The 14,011-nt window shown below is 42.9% G+C and overlaps 1 protein-coding gene across 2 annotated transcripts in view; it reads right to left on the reverse strand.

The window, feature by feature from the left end:
- Positions 1 to 1,659: 1,659 nt before the first annotated feature.
- Positions 1,660 to 14,011, reverse strand: part of SHC4 (SHC adaptor protein 4) — a 29,742-nt gene continuing 17,390 nt past the window's right edge. The window contains exons 6-12 of one of the 2 annotated variants that reach the window (XM_082060887.1): positions 12,126 to 12,177; positions 11,160 to 11,286; positions 9,165 to 9,342; positions 7,769 to 7,829; positions 6,206 to 6,385; positions 4,561 to 4,814; positions 1,660 to 3,837 (exon numbers count right to left, since the gene is read on the reverse strand). In XM_082060887.1, coding sequence (XP_081917013.1) covers positions 3,682 to 3,837; positions 4,561 to 4,814; positions 6,206 to 6,385; positions 7,769 to 7,829; positions 9,165 to 9,342; positions 11,160 to 11,286; positions 12,126 to 12,177 — 1,008 coding nt within the window. In that variant the 3' untranslated portion in view covers positions 1,660 to 3,681. The remainder of the gene's footprint in view (positions 3,838 to 4,560; positions 4,815 to 6,205; positions 6,386 to 7,768; positions 7,830 to 9,164; positions 9,343 to 11,159; positions 11,287 to 12,125; positions 12,178 to 14,011) is intronic. The other variant, XM_082060888.1, reaches the window with a different exon arrangement.

The following is a 14,011-nucleotide window of genomic DNA, read 5'->3' on the forward strand; positions in this document are numbered from 1 at the left end:
CGGGACGCACTCGCGCCGCCCCAGTCGCGCTTGGTTACGCTGCAAACACCACCCCCGCTGACTGTTTGAAAGCCGGCGCGCATGGCAGCGGGAACATGCCTGGCTAGCTGATTGGCTAAACGGACGACCAATGGCTGTGGCCGTTTTCTGGAGGGGCGGGATCTCCTTGTGACGTTAAGTGTGTGCGCGCGCAGGGAGGGTGGGGGGAACGTTTGGCGCAGGTGGCGTAGGCGCCATCTTGTAGCGAACGTGGCAGTTGCCTGGCAACGCGTGAGGCGTGGCCGGAGAGATCTCCCCTCGCGAGGTGACAGCCGGCAGGATGACGTCATGCGGCCGGGCTCTCGGGTCTGCGTCACGGTCACAGAATCCCAGAATGTCAGGGGTTGAAGGGACCTGGAAAGCTCATCCAGTGCAATCCCCCCATGGAGCAGGAACACCCAGATGAGGTTACACAGGAAGGTGTCCAGGCGGGTTGGAATGTCTGCACAGAAGGAGACTCCACAACCCCCCTGGGCAGCCTGGGCCAGGCTCTGCCACCCTCACCAGGAAGAAGGTTCTTCTCAAATTTAATTGGAACCTCCTGTGTTTCAGTTTGAACCCATTACCCCTTGTCCTACCATTGATTGTCACCGAGAAGAGCCTGGCTCCATCCTCCTGACACTCACCCTTTATATATCTGTAAACATGAATGAGTCACCCCTCAGTGTCCTCTTGTCCAGCTCCAGAGCCCCAGCTCCCTCAGCCTTTCCTCACACGGGAGATGCTCCACTCCCTTCAGCATCTTGGTGGCTGCGCTGGACTCTCTCCAGCAGTTCCCTGTCCTGCTGGAACTGAGGGGCCACAACTGGACACAAGATTCCAGGTGTGGTCTCCCCAGGGCAGAGCAGAGGGGCAGGAGAACCTCTCTGACCTACTGACCACCCCCTTCTAACCCACCCCAGGTACCATTGGCTTCCTGGCCACAAGGGCCCAGTGCTGGCTCATGGTCACCCTGCTGTCCCCAGGACCCCCAGGTCCCTTTCCCCTACGCTGCTCTCTAATAGGTCATTCCCCAACTTATACTGGACCCTGGGGTTGTTCCTGCCCAGACGCAGGACTCTGCACTGATGAAAGCTGGCAGGACGGCACGGGCATCTCTCATTTAGAGCAGCTGCGTGGTTGAGGTGGGTTGGCAGGAGTTATGGCCCCTTGCCTCACAGAGCAGCCGCCCCACAGCCTGTGCCCTCGTCCTCGCCCGTGCTGGCGGAGCTGTGCCCATGGGTGAGGCCCCGGGCTGAGCTGCACCCAAGGAAACCCTGCAGGGGGACTGGCCCTTTGGGTGGTGAACAGCAGAGGACGAGGAGGACGCCAAGCCCGCACACACGCGGCTTTCCTCGGGGTGCCCCGTGCTCAGCGAGCCGCTGTGCTTCAAGGGCTCGCTTTAATCTGTTTAAATAATTCAAAGTTGCCTGTAGCAAGCATCCAAAAAAGAAAAAAGAAAAAAAAAATCAGGTTTTTTGAACAATGAGCGTTTGTTCAGCGATGAGGAAGATATGTAAGAGCTCCATCTGGTGACACGGCAGCAGTAATAACGCTGCCTGCCTGCCCCAGCACCAGAAAATAGAAGCTGTAGCAGGAGAGAAACATTTGGGTCACTTGTAACAGCTTTATTGATGGAAGCGGACAGATACGTGTGCTAATGTGTTTCAGTGAAATTTATAGGAGCTTTGAAAAAAGAATGAACACGCTATGCCTTGTACATGCAGCACGATGGGCAAAATTAGATGTTTTTCCCAGGGGTTTCCAGTAACCGTTAGAACAGGGAGTAACCAATTTTCCTCAGCATTTTCACAGGTGCGAAACAATTTCTTTTTAAAATAGAAGAATAGAAAAGATACTATGTAAGGATTTAATATTCCAGTTTCTTGCCAACTATCCTTGCAGTGGCACAAAGCCTGAGCAGGAGCTCTTGCTGGGGCCTTTTTCACAACGGAAAACCTTGCATGGGGTACAAGAGGGGTAAGCTTGAGCTTCTAGTCTGAAGGCTTGAGGTATCAATAATGCCAGCAAGGAAAACTACTAATGTTTTAAAGCTTCTCACTGCTTTAATACATGTAATTGAGTATTTTAATCAAGTTATTATCAAGGAATGAAATATATCTTATGAATACTAGCTGAGGATAAGAATAAAGATGGTTTTTAGTCAGCTCAAAGTGTGGCTCTTCACACTAAATTTTCCCCTCCAAGAAAGTTTATGTCTTCAGTAATTTTATGTGTACATGACGCCTCTTGTTTTCTAGAGAAAAGAGCTCTTTAGTGTCCCATTTAACATGAACACAGCAAAAGAACAGAATGTCGTTTGGTTTGGGGTTTTTTTATAGTCAAGTCTTGCAGCAGTTGCTGAACTCCACAGAGATCGCCTGCTTCGTGGGACTGAGCCGCTGGGCTGGGAGATGGAGAAAGTGTCCCTGCTCATGCCAGAGGACACCGCTTGCTTATCTTAAAGGCACCACTTTCTCAGGCCCTCACTCACACTACCCGTTCCTGCCCCAAATCCCCCCGCCTTTTCTTCAGTTACTTATTAAATCACTGTTTCTTCAACAGGAAGCCCGATCTCCGTTCTCTCTGAATATAGGATTGTTCATATTTAGAGTATTTATTGTGGCGAAACAATTCATAGGTTTCCTTTAAAAGAATTTTTTCCATGTTTAGGAACAAATAGCCTCTACTGAAGAAAGGGAAAACAGTAGCTTGTTTTGGAAAGAACACTGAATAAGGGCACATGCAAAGTTCAAACAGTCTTTTAAATAGTTTTCTCTCAAAATGTATCATTAGTTTTGTTCAGCTTCTCTAGTTGGTAAACAACTATGTAATCAATGAAAATATATTTAGCCTAACTTTAAAAAGAGATGTCTCCAGTATTAATTGGTAATAATAGTAAAGTTATATGCAAGACAAAAATATTAGGATCTAGCATGCTTGTCCTTTAACAAGTTCTATTCCAAAATTATATTACATATATTAATTTCAGCTTTGTAAATGTTGCATAATCTCAAATCTTTGAGTAGTCAGACAGTGATAAAAAATTATTAAGAAACCAGACAGCCTTTCTGAATCGTGAATGCCATTCATTTCAAACATTACTTGCTAGTAAAGTGCTGTTACAAGCAAAATGAAATTGTTAGTGTCTATCGAGAGCAGATGACGTTTTAGTAATACTCAAATTGTATTTGTTTTGGCAAATAGGTAAGAGCCTAGACATGTTTGTTTAGCCACCCAAAACTAATTCAGTATAAATAATATTGGTTTCCAATAAGTCTATGCTAAAAGGCACGTACTAATGTTCCAGCAGTTCGTTCAAGTGAGCTTTTGCATGTAGAGGTTTAATTGTGCTTTTAAATAGTTACTGATTCAGTATGACCTTGAAAGTGACATTTGTGCATGTCTAAAATACCTTCTCACAAATCAGTCTCACATCAGAAGATTACATATATCTATATAACTATGCTTGTTGATCTCTACAGATCTACATAGATATACACATATACATATATTCATACATACACACACAAAAAGGTATCTTCTGGAACAGCAGCAGACAGTGCAGTCTATACTTTTCTGAATTGTCTTCATAATATAATAGAAGGTTCTTGGTACAGTTTTCAGATATGAATCATCTTGGGGTTTGTGAGATCCAAGCGATTATTTGTGATGTTCCATGTGTCCCACACTACTCTCTTTCCTTACAGGCTGCTTCAAGCTCACTTCACTTCCAGAAGAGATGATTGGCAAATTATTTTCCATGTGATACTGAATAAGATGACCCACACTATCAAATATATGGTCTTTGGTTCTCACCTAGTGAAAGAAGAAAGAGAATATATTTATGGTAAGATTGTGCTTGTAACTGGCTGGACACGAGCCTAGTGCACTACAGTCAAAAGGTGTTTAAGCCCCTGAACTCACTGGAGTAGGATGATCAGGCTGCAAGCAGAAATTCAGACCTGTCCTTGATCTACCATTAGGTGAGACAAAAAGCAGAGGATCAAGTTAAAGAGACCGTATGTAGAGCTGAGCTGATTCTGCTAAGGGGAATGAAATAACCTTTGTGGTTTTTAATCCACAGAGGAAGATTTTTTTTTCCCTGAATCCCACTGAGGTTTACCTTTCTGATTTGCTCTCTCCTCTGAGAAGTGTCACTCAAGACTGCTATTCTAGCCCTGAGCAGTAGTAGAACTGATATGACAAACAAACCAGCTCTACCTTTTCTTTATCCAGAATTGTGTTACTCATCAAATTAATTATTTAAGGTTACATTAATATTAAGGTATACACTGATATTAAGGTATACACTAATTATCAGTACCTGGACTAACAACATTTAAGTACCTCACTTCTATTTCCATGGTACTGTGGTGCTTTTAAGTTCTTGAGCTGAACTTTCAAACCTACTGAACTGACTGGCTAAATTTAAAAGAACCTGGATGGAATCAGATCAGTTCCACTTCCCGGAATGCACCCAGGCATTTTGACTGAAATATCTGAGCAGCCCTGAAATTGCAGTGCATGAAATGTTCATACCTTGCCCTCAGGATCCACCAAGAGCAGATGCTTTGCTTGCCCTCCCTGAAGTCCACTGAGGACATACTGACCAGGTGACGTCGTGCTCTCTCGCACCAGAAAGTCCCCATCGTTGACTAAGAGGCTCTCTGCTGCTTTCCTGTTTAATTTGCCATGGTAACAATCTTCATTCTTTAGCTGTTGCTTTATTTGTGGCAGAACACAGAGACCAGCTGTGTTGCTTGTGGCACTCTGCTGAACAGCTTCTGGTAATTCTAAAATTAAATGAAAGGGAATGTATTGGACACTTCACCTAGAACTTCATCCTAAAAGGATGAGAGACAATAATTTTTTGTAGCTTTTAATAAATTCAAATGGCTCAGTCTTGAAGCTGTGATCAAACTAACCTTACAGACTGCATATTATTATATGCACATATGAATGCTGACAACCCTCCAGTGCATTTGGTAAAATTATCATACCATCTACTCCTGTACCTGTGATGGGAAAGCCTTAGGTTGCTAGGCAACAGGGATTAGAAACAGGAATTTTTCTGATGCTCTGCTGTTTCGGGTTTGTATTTCTTTGGTTGTATTAAAAGGTCAAATCTTCCCTATAAAAAAAAGACTTTTGTTGTTTTTTAGCCACTTTTTTATTTTTAAAGATGTAGTTTTTCTTTCTTCCTTAACAAGCTCTGAAGAGAGTGTTACGGCTCATAGGGAGAGTCATGTTGAGTGGCTCCAGCTATGTGCAGGAATGTAAGACAACATGGCCAACGGAGCCAGTGGGGAAGGATTACAGCATGATGCATCTGCTGTGAAAAAAACGAACAATTACTGAATGTACTAACAAAACTGGGTGGTTTGGGATATAGCCAGTCAACTGCAAATGATTCACAGGCAGGATTTTTCTAAGGAAAATAAGAGGATACCACTTCTTCAATGGAATTGTGCAACTCAAGGCTCCTCAGGGTATAGTCAGTTCCTTTTAGAGCATACTACAGCCTCGGGTTGGAAGTATCTCCAGATTTCCTTCACTGTTGTTCTGTCCAGTCCTTTGCCCACTTTCCTATGTGGAGCCATCTCTGACAGAGCAAACACTCAGTGGGAAACCATAAGAGGCAAAGCTAATAAATAAAGGATTTTCAATAATGAGGACAATCAGTAGCAACTATATTGTCAATGGATATCCACCACTTTGAGCCTATAAATCAAGACTTAATTTCACATGTTTAATAGATACTACAGATCAAACAGTTTTATTTAGAAACTATTGGATGAGATTCAATGTCCACTTACACAAGACTTGAGAAAAGATGGTCATAATGATCCCACTTTGACCTCACATGCTTCTGCCTGTGAAGCAAAGGCAGCTGAGGCCACTTCTACCTTAGAATGGTTAAGATCTTGAGCATACAGGGGAAGCCTCTTCCTTGAGATTGCAGTCCCAAGCTTTTGTACCATCTTAAAGACTTTCTTGTTATTGTCTGGGAAAAATGTGACCCTATTTATTGTTACCAGCCAACCACAGAAGATGACAGGTTATTCTCTTCCTCGACCTTTTCTATATTTCTTATGGGGAAACTAAAACCTTTCTCCATGTACACAGCTGGCAAGGCCCCCTCTTTTCAACATTCGGAAAGACATGGCATTGCAATGGAACCTACTGGCCTGACGCAGCGGGCTCCCATGGGTCTGTGTCGCTGCTGTACCGCGGGCTGTGCCAAAAGCCGACTGCAGGGTCTGCGTGTTGATGTAACACGGATCATCAAAAAGATCTGTTCTGTAGGCAGGCTTCAATAATTTCCCCTCTTTTTTTGTCTTCTGTGATCTTTCACCAGGATTACCTGCGATTAGTATATAGCTTGCATTATTTCCTTCCTTTTCTTTTGTTTTTAATTAATGTTAAAACAATGGCAAAAGCTGAAATGGCAACATTGTTGTTGTTCTATATCCCACTAAAGTCATTCCTAAGGAAAGAAAAATGAGCAGATGAACTCATTTTTCCTTATGGCTAGAAGGCACAAGGTACACTATCCAAAATGAGTTAGAATGAAGTTTTCAAAAACATTCTGCACTGGCTCAGTTCTGCTTCAGTCAGTGTCAGCAGTAAACCCCCCACTGATTGAAGAGAAATTAATACACATGACTCTACAGAGAAACAAGCCATATACATTGTTTGTCGCAAAACCCCTTCCTTCCCTTCTGCACCACAAAAAAAAGCTTGTGGGAAGCTGAACAATTCTCTCTCTTGCTATTCTGGTGGAGCGGGGAAGATGGAGGAGGTTGGCACTTTGTGGCTCTGCCTGGAGAGCCAAAGCCACATCTGTCATGTTAGGATCCAAGCCTAGGAACAGGCTAACAGAATATCCCCTGCAGGATATGAAAATAATAGCACTTCAGCTAGCCAAATAGCATGCATATTTTTACTCTTTAGAAAACGTTTTATTCATAGATCTATTCATTCATTCTTTTATTTGTTCACCCTCTCTTTGTAGAAACAATTTGATTATCCTTTCCTTAAATCAGAAATAACATAAGAAACTGGACTAGCCCCCACAGATAGTGCCATGGGTCACTTCAGAGCAGTGCAGGTGGGAATTCAAAAAAGACTTAATTGGGAAGAGATGAGTGAGGAAAAGTGGTCAGGGCATCAGCTGTGGCAAGGAAAGGCCACACAGGGATGGAGGCTGCCGATCTCCCAGGGCCCCAGAGAGCAGGTTTTGCTAAAGGCAAATGGATCTGGGGGACAGAGCTGCCCAAGGCAGGCAAAGGGCACAGTCACACAGAGAAGCCAGCGATGCTGGAACCAAAGTCAGAGCGTCTGTTGGAACAATCACCCAATGCTGATAGTTTGGGTCTCATCAAGCTTTTTTAGAGGGAATGGGCATTTTCAGAGACTGATAAGTAACGCAGTATCTTCCTTTCCAAAGGGTATGAAAGGGAATAAAACAACAAAGAGCGTGAAAGAGAATTAGAAAACCACAAAGAGCTACTGTACAGTATCATGACAAGTAAAATGAGTAAGTCTGCCAGCAGACACGAAGATAGATTAGTGGCCTTTAGAAAAGCTGTAAGGCTTTTTTGTCCGCCCTTCATCTAGGGAACTAGAAACGACCCACTAAGTAGAACACTTTTCACCATTGTATGGAAAGCCAAAGGGCAGCTCTTCGGGGCAGTCTGCCTTGGTTAATTCTACATATGCATGAGAAGGAAAACCAAGCACATACCCACAGTTCTGTTTTCCTCGGGGCAATTTTCATATATATTGATGAAAGTTGGGCTGCCTGTCTGTAGAAAAATTGTAAAAACAGTCACGGAAAGTAGCCCCTTAGAAACCTCAGGTAACTTTACAATATCCATGCACCAGTTAATTGGGATACAAGTAACTAAACATATCTTCACAAAAATTCCCCATCTCTTCAAATATAATTCCATGCTGATACTGTTCTTTCCACAGGGCGTCATGCCAATCCCCACAGAAGCTGTTAACTACTCTGTTATGTATCTAAGGTTTAGAATATACAGTATAACTCCTAGGTAATAAAGTTCATGTTTTCTTATAAACGTTCCTTGTAATAAAAACAAAGAAAAATAGCTACAGACATCATGGTGTGAAACAGTCACCAAGTTGTCTGAGCAGTATTAGAAGGTCAACCGAACAAAAAGGAAATAACAAAAAGTGACACTTCGTGGAAAAAAAAGCATTTGCATTTACACATTGCAGGATAACTCCTTGCAACAACTCTGGTGAGCTTCACATGCCAACCCAGGATTTAGTCAAACACCTTTTTAGAGAACGGTTGGGGAGGCAGAGACCACCAGGCCCAGTCAAGATGTGAAGTATGGTTGAGGTTACCAAAGTGAGAAATGGATGGAGCAGCAGCACAGGAACACAGAGGAACCTGGGAGCAGTTGCCACCAGACACAAATAACACTCTGTAGACAGCACCAACTGGATTCCAGCGGGCATGGCCGATGTGCTCCCTCCGAGCAAAGTGGGGGTACCTGTTTCCCTGCGTGGGGAAATGCTGGTGTTCCCCAGAACTCGCCAGCAGCCGCCCAAGTCTCTGCCGCTGCTCTGAACTCGGCTGGTTTTACTCCCTGACTGTTGGGGTTTATTCCCAGACAGAAGCCACAGATACACGCATCTTTTGCTGCTGTAGATGATTTAACAGAGCCTCTTGAAACACTCCAGGGGTAATTAATGTTGTATATACATTGCAGGCAGGCAGTGATGTATGTATAGGTTTTAGAGCATAATGGATGGGATGAAATATTCATCAGATCACAGAATCAGGAGCCAGGAAGTCTCAGATTTTGCAGATGTTCTCTCAGACAAGCCATTTAAATCTGTATCTATTTTCTTCTCACCACTAACGAGTGAACAAGGGAGTATTACTTGGTCTCCTAAAAGTACTCTAAGGACAAACCAGTTAATATTCAGAAAGTGCTTTGGGATTCAATTATGTACTAATGATCATTAAATCTAGCCTAAAAAAAATGCTTTCCCAGGATAATCAGGACCTGGTTCTGATGTTAATGCCATGTTTTACACCACAGTAACACGCTATTATTCATTCCCATAATAGGCAGGCAAATAGTTATCACAGAAGATGTACTTACCAAGCAAAACTGCTTTTTGCACTGTATAAGACAGTTCGCCCTTTGGTCTGTTTGCTCTTTCATTCGCATGTCTAACGCTCCACCTGTGGGAGGCTCTTTCCCTGGGATTTCATTGTAATATTCATGATCCTCCCTCTCCTGTGAATTCCCAGCTGATCCATTAGTATTTGCTGCCTCACTGAAAAAATATGGGGAAAAAAAAGCAACTGATGTAATCAACTGCTTTCTAATGCAGGCAAACGTCCCCAATGCTCGCACAGTACACAGATTAGCCATACGGAGGCTGTAAAGGGCTTTGGGCCTGAACTTTCAGAGCTCTTTATTTTTCCAGTTACCTCTTCCTGAATTAAAAACAAAGTCATTGCGGTTCAGGGTGCACAGAGGTACAGTCATTTTCTTAGTACCAGGTATCCCACATCGCTTTGCTTTGCCTTGAAAATACCAGAGCCACCTATTAAAACTAAGGTGTCCAAAATGAACCATCCAGCTGATTCATCTGGCTTCTTGTCTCACCTGTATAAATCTAGGGATTGCTGGGAGGGGGACTTAGAAGAGAAAATCAAAACCCCATGGCATATAGTTAGATAAGCCTGCAACTCTTTCGAAAGATCAAATATTGCCAAAAAAAAAAAGTCGTTTTCCTGAGTGGCAAGTACCCTGATTTTAATAACCATAATCAACATAAATGCTCTGTTTCAGCCTGAAGAAAACACTGAATGATACAAAGGAGAGAGCCCAGTGTTTTTCTTGAGCTAAACCAGAATGATGATAGTTTAAATGTACAGCTGATACACTGCAAAACAACGAGGTGCTTCCTGTACTGTCTCCAGTCCTGAAATAAAAAGCTGATCTCAAATCTTGCTTCTCTGTTTGACAAGAATATAATTGGATAAAAGGCCTCGAGCAGGAAAGAGATAAAGTTCAAGTAGCTGATTATGTGATATGCAGTGCAAGTATTTGATTACGTGATTCATAGCAGTTTGGAAGTGGGTGACTCATTCACACAGCAGTATCTGACTTCCCTGCCCGAGGACCATTCCGCAAGGCTGGCTGTGGGTTAGTTAGGCTCAAGACCGGAACCTCATTAGCCTCTTCCATCTCTCCTTGCTCCAATTTACATGTGGCATAACCTAGCAGAGTTTCACAGGAAAAGCTCTTCCTCTGGTTATTCCCCGCAGGGAAAACAGACCAGTATTAGTAGTGGAATGGCATGAACCACTATATACAATGAAATAAATATAAACTGGAGCTGAGGCTGCTGTTACATAATCAAACTAGTTCTGTTCCAGAACAGCAACTGCCAGTGCTCAGGATGCAGTTAAGCAGTGTTACACCTTTACCTACTCATGGGAGGTAGCAAGTGATTAAATTTGGCATTATGGTAAAGAAAAGACTGAGAAAAACGGGCATGGCTAACCTGTGAGGAGAGCTATAAATTAAAGCAAGAATTGTGTGTCCAGGGCAATGGAAAAAGCATAGTTGAAATGGAGAATTGTGGTCCAAAAATTAGTCTAGGTCCTGTACTTTGAGCAATGTGCAGGATGTGAGCAGAACAGCAGAAAGATGAATTACAATTGCTCTTTTTGCCCACCACACGCTTACCACAACTGCAGCGAGCTTAAACTTGGCACAGGTCAGGCCTGAGCTCAGTGTGTGTGCCCTATTTATAGAGCAGAACTTTCTTGGGCAGAGTAATTCGAACATCTGTTCAACTTATTTGCATCATTTAAGATACGGCTATTTTTCGAAGCAACAAAATGGCTGAATTCTATGCTGTTATGCACCTGTACAAATGTCACTGAAATCAGTGGAGTTTACTGGGATAAGCTCTTTTTAGTCTGTACTTTGTGCACACAGAATACACTACAATTAGCATATGTCCAGAAAGCATATCCAAAACATCTTATTTATAGATCATTCTTTGGAATATATTGCTTTCCTGAAATGTACAAAAGAGAAGAAAACTGCCAATTAAGTGACTGAGAACGTGCTGACCTTTCATTAGATGTAACCAGGCTGGATGGGTTCTTCAGATACTGTTTGAACCGGAGCTCAAAAGCCTGTCCTATGGTGTTTATCACCTCCTGCGCCATCCCGTTGGGGCATTCCAGTATGTGGCATGCTGCAAAGAGACACCTTACTTGAATTAAGAAAATGGACTTTATACCAGAAAATAGTGACAGAAGCTATATTGCTTACAGCAGAAAATCTAGGCATGAAGTTATGCATCTGGATGGCTTTAGGACATTTTGCAGACTAAGATTTTCGATGTGTTAGGGAAACTGCCCTAGGTATTTCTTTTTAATCATAGTATCAACTTATACCTTAGTAAAATAAACTCTCTATTTATGCTTCCTGCATGGAGCGCTCCTGTATCTTCTCTCCCTGCCCAGCAGTAAGCAGAAGCAGGGGAGAGAACCAGCCCTGCCAGTGTGCAGTTTTGATGTAAAACAGCATGAAAACACAAGTGTGGGTGGCTCCAGCAACCTGGGTGAGCTTTCTAATACTGCAGGCAAATAACGAGCAACGCAAAAATGATTTTATCCCCTGGGTCAGTCTCCGGAGGGAAGAAGGTCTCATACACCTGAGTATTTACCCCACTCTGCCTTCCAGCCGCATACCCAGGAGTCTGGGTCAGATGAGGAGGCTCATTCACAGCCCTCCCTCATCTGGAAGTTGCCCCCAGGCAGGGACGGCTCGGGAAGGCTCCTACGCCTGCATGGAGCCAGCAGCTGGTACAGCTTGAGTCTGACCTGCACGTTCCCGCTTCGTTGCACAAAGAATATGATGTTTAAAGCCACAGCCTGCATACTGTCACCCATATCCATACAGGGAAGTCAGGAATTGTACAGAATAATGAGCTGTTCCGTAGCTTTCTTATTTCAAAACTTAAAAATATTCCTTGGTACGGATAAAGCAACCATATAAACATGTATAACAATCTGGAAATTGTTTCCATACCTCTTTGATTAACAGGATCTTTTGCTACATATGCAACGTAGTCTGTTGTATCCTATAGGAAAGAAGATGACAAATGTCATCACAAACAACCCTAACAAAACAGCTGACTATAGAGAGATACATTTTTACCTTTAAAAGCTGTACTTCTTTCAGGGAAGGTAACTGGAGGTGCTAGCAAAGCAGGCTAAGGGAGAGATCAGTGACACACTGGGACCTACTGACCCAGTAATTGTGCTGGAACGGTTTTCTTGAAATAAATGCACTAGACCGCTTGGCATTCTTTAGGTTTTCAATTCCAAACACTGCGACAGGAGTAGAAACACAAGTGGTGCCCCAGCGGCAGGCGATGCTGCTCCTCCCCTGCTCCCACCCAGCCAAAGCCTCTCCCGTATCGGGCATCAGGGCTGCGTGACTGCCAGTCGCAGCTTTTAGCTGGAACAGTCCTCACCAATAGCAGTGGAAGATCAAATAGTGCTACTGCATGAACATTGAGTTTTGAAGGCTTTTAAGAGAAAAGTTCAGCTCTAAAATATCACATAATACAGGAGGTGCTGCTGCGTGGCTTTAGTCTGGCTACGATCAGGTTAAATCACTTTGGATCTCAAGGCCACTGCTGAGATCAGACAACCCCAGTTGTCTGTTTCAGATTCTCTTTCCAGCCAACAATGAAATAACTCTCTACTTTTTTTCTAGTGAAACCGAAAAGTGAACTGGCATAGAAAAATTAACATTTCTAGTCATACTGCTAAAGCAAAGAGTCACTTGATAATTCAGCGTTATAGTAAAGATGGTGAGGTAATGAATAACATTCTTTTAATTATTAAAGATGCATTTTGTTATTTTGGATCTTTAAGGCGTGATGGGGAAAATGCAATTTGCAGCTTAAAGGCATGGCTCTCCTGAGGGAAGATGCAATCAGCTGGCAGGAAACAAGGCCCCCTTCTGCAATATGCACAAGAACAATCAGTTAGTAATTCACAATGAATGACACGACAGGCCGGTCTTAGGGCCAGCAGAACTTGTCCTAGATCATTTTTAAAAAATCTCCAAAGTTAATATCATTAAAATAAAGCAAGCTAAATATTTCTTATGCATTTAGTGAACTGAATTTCCTTCCAGGTTTTTCTTGAATTTCATAAATATTTTAGGATACACTTCTAAAATAAATCAGATCTAGAGAGCAACTAAAGTAACTGGAGCAGTACCTACTATTTTTATGTCTTTGTAATGTTTGCGTGGATGACTTTGATTTAAAATAAAGCCACAATAGGCTTTATTCTCAGGCAGAATATTGCTATTCCCTAACAGTGCAGAGCAACACTGAACTGGGCTTAGACACTAAACATGGGGGCAGGTGGAGAGACAGGTCCTGTGGAAACTATTGCCCATTTTAAATGGAAAGGGGATTTTGGAAAATGTATCTGAACAAGCTACCAAAATTGCACCTTACACGAAGTGCCACTAGATTTCTAGTTACCACTGCTGAGCAAGACTTGCATTTCACAGATTCTCCCAGTAAGAAAAGTTGCACCAGCAAACCCATTTCCCGCAGCACATCCGTGTGCAAGCACATCTCTCAGCGCTCCTGCCCATAAGCACTGACCAAACCCAGCCCTGTGTAGCCTGTGAGATCTGATAGGATCACTGTGCAAGACCAAAGCAAGAAAATAATATATATTTAAAAATAAAAAAAGGTAAACAAGCTGTGAAGCATTACTCATCCAACCCACTGAGCAGAGGTCTGAAAACACATCCCTGAATTTTCCAAACTGGAAATGTTACATAAAGACAAACTAGACAGCCAGCATCTAGGCCATGGTACATACGCCAAACGCAAGTCAGCTTGAGGACATACTTAAATTGTTTTATCTATCAAGAAAACTGGT

The sequence above is a fragment of the Streptopelia decaocto genome, assembly GCF_964273445.1.
Source record: "Streptopelia decaocto genome assembly, chromosome: 9".
NCBI classification, from domain to species: domain Eukaryota; kingdom Metazoa; phylum Chordata; class Aves; order Columbiformes; family Columbidae; genus Streptopelia; species Streptopelia decaocto.